The sequence below is a fragment of the Eleutherodactylus coqui genome, chromosome 3, assembly GCF_035609145.1.
Source record: "Eleutherodactylus coqui strain aEleCoq1 chromosome 3, aEleCoq1.hap1, whole genome shotgun sequence".
Classification (NCBI taxonomy): domain Eukaryota; kingdom Metazoa; phylum Chordata; class Amphibia; order Anura; family Eleutherodactylidae; genus Eleutherodactylus; species Eleutherodactylus coqui.
This window is the reverse complement of record NC_089839.1, coordinates 272,929,031-272,936,900: the sequence shown is the minus strand read 5'-3', so window position 1 is coordinate 272,936,900 and position 7,870 is coordinate 272,929,031. Positions and strand designations below refer to the sequence as shown.

Here is a 7,870-nt window from a genome sequence, read left to right as displayed (position 1 = left end):
GGTCTGCCAGTCATGATGCCAGCATTACAGCAGGGGATGCCAGCCATAACTCAAGCTGAACTTCTTTCTGCCACGATTATACTACCGTGTTTCTCCGAAAATAAGAGAGTGTCTTATATTAATTTTTGTTCAAAAAGGTTTAACTTTTTTACATGTATAGCTGCCTGGACACTATTTAAATTGACTTTTTAAATTAACTGTTAGCAGGGCTTAATTTTGGAGTAGGGCTTATATTTCAAGCATCCTCAAAAAGCTGGAAAAAATTCTGGAAAATCATGCTATGTCTTATTTTCAGGGGATGTCTTATTTTCAGGGAATATATTCTTGAGCAGTGACGCTGTGCTTGGCTATACATGGCTAACGCGAACCAGATTCATCAATGATTTGCATTTCTACCCAGTTTAAATTGTACAGGCATCATGAAGAATATTGTCTATGCAGCAGCGACGTCCGCGCGTACTCGCTTTCTTTTTCTCTCCTCTGTACTGCGGATGGTGCGCATGCCTCGCCGATGGACATGCGCAGTACAGTTGTTTTTTTTAAAAACCCCTACTTTCCCTGCGTCATCGCCTAGCGATGCTTTTCCATAGCACGCTATGGGGGGCATTTGCTGTGGAAGCCGGAGGCAGACGCCGGCTCCGGATTCTCCAATGCATATCTGCCCGTTTGCATCGATCCTTAAAGGAAGTCTGTTACCTAAATTTGGCCGATTAACCCAATATACTGTTGTGCAAGCTGTCATAAGGGACCCAGCGTTACTCCAGCACCATATGCTAATGAACCTAGACTGTCCAATGGGCGGTCTACCACTCTTCCAGTATTTCATGCTAAAAACTGCCCCTTTCTTACTGATTGGCGCCTCCAGCTATTCCTGTGGGACCCTCAATGCATTTCACCTCCAAGGCACTGACAGCAGCACTTGTGTGTGACATCAGTCCAGCCTGAGGCCCCCTGTCCACAGCCGTGACGGAATATCGCCAGCAATATTCCGCCGCGGGGGATGATGGGGGAGCGCTGGGAGGTCTCAGCGGTAAGCCTATCTGACAGATAGGCTCACCGTGTAGAATCGCGGCATGCCGCGATTTGAGTCCCGTGAGTGGAGAATCACTATGATTCTCCGCTCGTGGACAGGGGGGCTGCGCTTTCCATAGTTACACTATAATCCGTCCGCGAGTAATGCAATGCACAATCGCCCGTGGACAGGAGCCCTAAGAAAGCGTCCCAGCGCCTAATCCCTCAGTGCGGTGTAGGCTAGAAGAGAGCTGGACCACTCATCGGACGGTCTGTAACTCATTAGCATACGGTGTGTGAGAAACTTATTGGCCAAAATCTTTGCATAGGGAACACTTTGGCGAAAGAAAGTTAACACTGGGTTCCTCATGACGGCGCATATGTAATAGTATATTGGGTTATTAGGTCACATTTAGGTGACAAGACTTCCTTTAAAGAGTGACTACACTTTCAACATGTTAAAAATATTGATCGGCGGGGGTCCTGCTGCTGAATAGAACATGAGACCTGCAGAGCGCTGTGCCCCCTCGGCTGTCTTTGCTGGTTTTCAGCTCCTTCCAACAGCCCCATAGAGGTGTATAGTGAATTCTGTAGACCTCCATGCGGGCGGTATTCATCTGCTGGAAGATGAAAAGCAGCAAAGACAGCCGATGGGGCACAGTGCTCAGATGAGTGCAGCAGACCTCTCATTCTAGCGACCAGTGGGGGTCTCAGCAGTAGGGCCCCCACTAATCAATACTTTTGACATGTCTTTATAACATATCAAAAGTTGAAAGTGCAAGTACTCCTTAAAGGGGTTATGAAGCCTATCTTCAGGATAGGCCATCAATACCATATTGGTTGTGAGCGCTGCAGCCTCTTCCATCTGAGCATGATTGTGTTCATACTCGGAACGCCCTATTAGTCATAGTGGCCCGTCTATGAGCCCATACTCCTAAAGTGAATGGGACAAAGCTGTAGAAAACCTGCAGCCTATAAATATGGAGTTCTGAGTATGAACACGGTTGTGCTTAGATAAAAAATTGAAGTCTGCAGCGCTCACAAGATGACAGCAGCTCCTTCAGTATGGTGATCAATGGGGATCCCAAGTGGCTGACCCCACTAATCAGATATTGATGGCCTATCATGAAGATTAATCAGCAATTCTTAAAAGGCTGGATAACCCCTTTAACTTACTATTGAAACTACATACATGCACCTATGTAGTACTAGAAATGCAACCTTATAACTGGTGACGTTCCCCTCATGGTATCTTATTTTTAGTGAACTTGAGCTTCATGGCCATTTTTGTAGTGGTCACTTCCACCACATCATTAATCTCCAATATGCAGCAAAACTACAACTCAAAGCATATCCTGGGAGTAGCTTCACCACAGTAAGTGCCCATTTGCTTCTTTATATGCCTTTTTATAGAAATTAACATAAAGAAAACCCAAAAGTTAGTTGCCAATAGCAATCCTTATACACTATCTTGTAATACAATTGTGCGTACTGCGATCTTATATATTACATGGAAAAATATGCTCATGAGAGAGCGCCCCAATAATAATACTTGTTACCCAATACACAACTCTTAGGGCTCTCTCACACAAGAGTAGTGATGAGCGAGCATACTCGCTAAGGGCAATTGCTCGAGCGAGCATTGCCCTTAGCGAGTACCTGCCCGCTCGAGAGAAAAGGTTCGGGTGCCGGCAGCGAGCTCCGGGGGAGAGCAGGGAGGAACGGAGGGGAGAGCGGGGAGATCTCTCCCCCCCCCCCCCCCCGACTGCCGTAACTCACCGCTCCCCCGCCCCGGCACCCGAACCTTTTCTCTTGAGTGGGCAAGTACTCGCTAAGCGCAATGCTCGCTCATCTCTACACAAGAGTATTTTAACACGTATTACGCGATACGGATCTTCATACTACATTCAATTGTGCCTAATACAGCGCTTAAAAAAGATTGTGTCATGCACTATGTTAGCGCATACGCCAAGATAGTCTATGTAGGGATTGTCGCTGCAATTACGTAATGCGCGGTATAAAACCGCTGGTGTGAGAGCCCTTAGACTCGCTATAATAGTAAATCATACTGTAATAGAAATTATTGTTACATGAGCTACTAGTTCCTCTGATGTTGATCAGCGCTGGCATAGAAAGTGTTAAATGGCAGTCAGCGTGACCTATGGTCAGATAGGAGGTGACCATTTAGCTGGCACCTGCTCCCCATATGAGATCACTGAAGGCCTATCATAGGAGCGAGACACAAGGAAGCTCATTTGCATCGGCTCCAGGAAGGACTTTGTATCTTGATTTACCGTGAAAGGACAGCAAGGTTATGTATAAATAGCGCAAGATTCTGTGAGAGGTGAAACGGGAAATATATTGTGTCCGTATCCGGCGCTAAACAAAACCAACAGTATTTAGTGCTCTAAAATAAAACAAAAATGGAACAAAACCTCAGATGCACAACAGTCTCAGGTGTCATCACCGAGTTGTCAGACAACATCAATTTCAACAATCCACCCACCAGATTACTATATGAAGGCTGATTTGAAAGAAGATCCCTCTTTATGCTAAATTTGGGGCGGGTTATTTTACTGGGATGCCAATGATTTTTCCTGCTTCCATCCAAGCAAAATAATTTTGCATGTGAATCCAAAGTGCAGACCTGCAGATATTTCCATCTGACTTGAGCCAAGGTCTTGCACATTTCAGTTCTTTAAGGGGTTTCCCAGGCAATTTTTATGGACCTACATGTCATCAGCTGCAGTCTGCCACTCAGTAACCCAACCCATTAGCACCTGCAAAAACAAGAACAGAATGGCAGCAGATAGCTCTGACTCTTGTGTAGTGGCAGGTACTGGTAATTGCCGGCATAGCTGATTTGACTTAAATGGGACCCTAGCCTGTAATTACCAGCAATGGCCAATAGACAGGGGTTACTGATCTGCTTCCGCTCCATACCTTGTGTATTTTGCCGGTGACAATGGCCAACATTAATCATCAGGGTCCCAAGCGGTGGCCTCCAACTGATCACCAATTGAGGATAGGTAATCAGTAAAAATGTCTGGAAAACCCCTTTAATATGGTAATAAGGAACTATATTGTGGTCTGCTCAATTCTGAAGTTCCACTTAAAAGATCACATTTCCCTCTAAGGGTACCTTTAGAGAAATAGTGTCAAAATCCACAGCAAACTTCACTTCTTCATTTGAAAGGGTGAAATCTGCTGTGGCTCAGTGGCAAAGCCCACATCAAATGGTGTGGATCTGCACCAAAAAAAAAAAAAAAGCAATGTGTGCACATACCCTAAAAGCACTGGCATCATTGCTTCTAGAGGCCTTGCTCCATTATGGAACACTCAATGAAACATGCTATTTACGTATTTCTCAATATCTATCCCAAATATGCTGACAGGCACAATGCCTTAGACCAGTTTTACACAAGACGTGATGTAACCACATTAACGCCAACACACAGACTCTACTCAGTTCTACTAGATCACCGTAGACTTCTGTGTGCTAACGTGCTTGCATTGGCTTATTAAAGGGTTTTTCCATTTGCAGCACTCACTAATAGGCTTCAATAAAGTGTAGAAAACCACTTTATGACTAATAGCTGAAAACAGAAACCCCTTGTCCTCTAAGATCAGCGGGGTCCCATTGGCAAACCTCCGTGTTTAGTCTGGAAAAACCCTTTAAGCGAGTACAAGGTTATAAAAGTCCACTGTACCATGTCCAACCCCAGTACATACAAGCTTCACCCAACCGCATACCAAATGGTTTGTTTTTGACTCCAACTTGTTACCTTGTATTGTATGAAGTTCCAGAAGAAAATAGCAACACAAGCAATTGAGAAAAAACAGCGGAAACTTTTCAAAATATTTAATACGTGTCAAACACGTAGAAACGTCACTTTGTACAGAAATCCAAGTTACAGCATTGTGCATTAAAAATACTGTAAACTCCCAACTTCTTGCCGGACTGAACCATCTTCTAAAACAAAGACAGGGAGATCCGGCGGGTATGGACAAGTCTCTCAACACAAGCACCAAATCTGACCAGAGCTGTCCAGAAATACATATACAATATACTTAGAGGGTCGAAAACACAAACACTTAACAGTCACTTCCTCATGCGTATAACAAGTCAGTAACGGTTGTCCGGGAGCTGCTGGGAAGGTAGTACCGGGAAAACTGGTGGCGTTTACCGACTAGAGCCAGCGTGGTCCACAACAAATGGCTGGTCCCTTTAAAGATCGATTGCAACGACTTTTTGGTTGTTGGAAAGTAATCAAGAGTTGCGCAGGGGGGGGTGGGGGGTATTTCCATGTTGTCAGTTGTTTGGTATTTTTCCTCAAGTCAAGACATGTAAAAAGGAAGGAGTGGCTGAGTAATCTCAATGACCTGGGCCCCAGCATACAATGGGTGGCAGAATGGGGGAAGGGTGGTGGAAGCAGATGGGAACTTCCCTTCCCCCTCCCTAAATGGGAACTCCCCTTGCACGTGGTGACCAAATGATAGACATGGGGGATGGGGAGACATTCTCGCAACAAGGGGGAGGGGGCATATTGGAGAACAGATATGAATGGTTTCTTAGGACCAATGCAAAGTGCCCTGGGAGATGCATGCAACCCGAATATATTACCCATTTGTTGCAAGACAAAAAAGTTAAATATTGCCCCTCTTTAAAGGCGATTTTCACACGTGATTTCTGATGCACATGAATCGCGTGTGAAAAGAACCCATTAAGTGTATTCACAGGGGTGATATTTCTCTTGCAGCGATGCTGTGAAATAAAAAAAACGTAGCATGGGCGATTCTGTTCAAGGGAGCAAGAAAAGAAAATCCCAACACACTTGCGTGTAAAATGTGATGCGATTTTCTGTTTTTGCTATTGAACATGCGCTTTTCACACTCGTGAAAATTTCAAGTGCAGTGGCACAAATGTGCATTTAAAAAAAATTACAGGTAACACGCACAATAGTGGCCCGAGTGTCTTGTACCCTACTTACCCGTGTAAGCGCGATACAAGAAACTCGCGCCACTATTGCATTTACCCCTGTAAATACGCCCTAAAAGCATTAAATGAGTACTTTACTCGAAGTGCAACATAAAAGTACCTTTACACGGTACGATAGCCAGCTGTCCCGCCGACTATCACTCCCCGCTTTCAAACAGGAGTGATAGTCTGCCAAAGAGAACAGAGGCGGAGCGCGCTTGGCGATTTCTTCCGGCTGCTCGCTTCCATTCACAGGCAGTCGCTCAAATATTGAACGACTCCTATTTACATGTTGTCGCTCAGTAGTCCTTCCATTGCAGCTCACTGAAACAGAACGGCTACAGAGCGCCCTATCGGCGTATAAAGGTACCTTTAATAAAGACTACATAGAACCTTTAAGATTTAGCGTCCCTTTAACTAGTGACCTTCAACGCACCACCAGGAGGACCTGCAACACCTCCGAATAGGACGAACCGTCAGAAGTCTTTAAAAGGCACTTTCCTTGTCAGCAGCTCCCCCTGGCAATGAATGGGTTAATCCAACTGAGAAAGTGATACATTGTAACCGACAAGATTCCAAAGGAGGAAGAAAAAAAAAATAGAATGACATCACGTGGTCTACACTGAAAGGAAATAGAAAGCAACTGCTCCATAAACAGACAAGATAGGACACAACTGCATGTAGCTGCGGCTCCGGGTCAGATCACCCTGCATCATCCCTTGTGCGCCCCCCTAAGGTCCAGTCCCGGGGGGCATCAGAAGGCCTCTATAGCCGTGCTCCAGGGGGTGATGGTGGAGCTGATGGCGGGCTCGCTGCAGCCGGGGCCGGTAGAGTCCAGCTCCTGCACCTCCTGCCCGGCCGCGTCGTCCGGCTCCTTGGTGAGAAGTCCCGAGAAGCTGGAGCCGAAGATGCTGATGAGGTTGGCCACGTTCTCAGTCTCCATCTCCTCCTCCACCTCCTCTCCTGGCTCCGGCACTTCCTGCTCTCGCTGCTCCCGCCTTGGTCGCTTCATGAGCGGGCCGTCCGGCGTGCTGCCGCCGCTCCTCTTCCGACAACAGGACGGGCTGACGGGTTCCGCTTCACTCGGGCGGCGGGGCTCCGGTAAGGAACAGCCGGCGTGCGCCTGGCAGAGGCAGCATGATGGAACTTCTCGGGAGCTCCTGCTGCAGGAGCGGGGTGCGCTGCATGAGCAAGTCCGGGGGTCGGGGCTCGGCGCACACGCTGAGTCCTGCTGCTCCGGGGACGGCTCCGGCTCTTTACTGTCTGGCAGGCTTGGATACACTCCATAGTCCTCAGGGCTCTGGCTTAGATACACCTGCTGGGCGCTGCGCAGCACCAGGGAAACCATGAGGTTCTTATGCAGCTTGATGCCGCCACGTTGCACCCGGGAATGGTAGATCTTCCCCAGCGATATGCTGACGATGCGGTGCGCCTCCAGGCGAAAGCCCAGCCCGGGAGGATGAGGCTCCCTGCTCTCCGGCTCAAGGGCTGCGGCTTCGTGGTGCATCTCGGAGCGGCTTCAGTTGCGCAGCGACCCTGCCCTGACAACGTCCCAGCGCCAACTAAGCGCGGGCGCGCGTTCTCCGGAGTCTTATATACTAGGCGCGTCACCACCGCTACAGCCAATCAGAACGCTCCCACGCCCCCCTTCCGCGCAAAGGCGCCTGTTTGTCCTCACGTGATCTGGAACCAACCGGCTTCTGCGGGAGCTGCTACACTGAATTCGAACGACGACCCGCGGAGATTCTTCTTAAAGTGGCGACGCCACGCGGGTGTTCTACCGCCGGGTTCTGCGCTTTTAATTGTAGTTATTTACTCCTTTGCAGTGGGCTTCGTTCTAATGTCAGAAGTGACTGAGAAGTGTTGACTTGTAGATAGACT

General features: G+C 47.6%; 1 protein-coding gene across 1 annotated transcript; it reads right to left on the bottom strand.

Annotated features, from left to right (window-relative positions):
* Positions 1 to 4,858: 4,858 nt before the first annotated feature.
* Positions 4,859 to 7,547, bottom strand: IER5 (immediate early response 5). The gene has a single exon (XM_066597439.1). It carries the CDS (start codon positions 7,494 to 7,496, stop codon positions 6,744 to 6,746), a length of 753 nt encoding a protein of 250 aa, XP_066453536.1. The 5' UTR covers positions 7,497 to 7,547; the 3' UTR covers positions 4,859 to 6,743.
* Between the last annotated feature and the right edge of the window lie 323 nt (positions 7,548 to 7,870).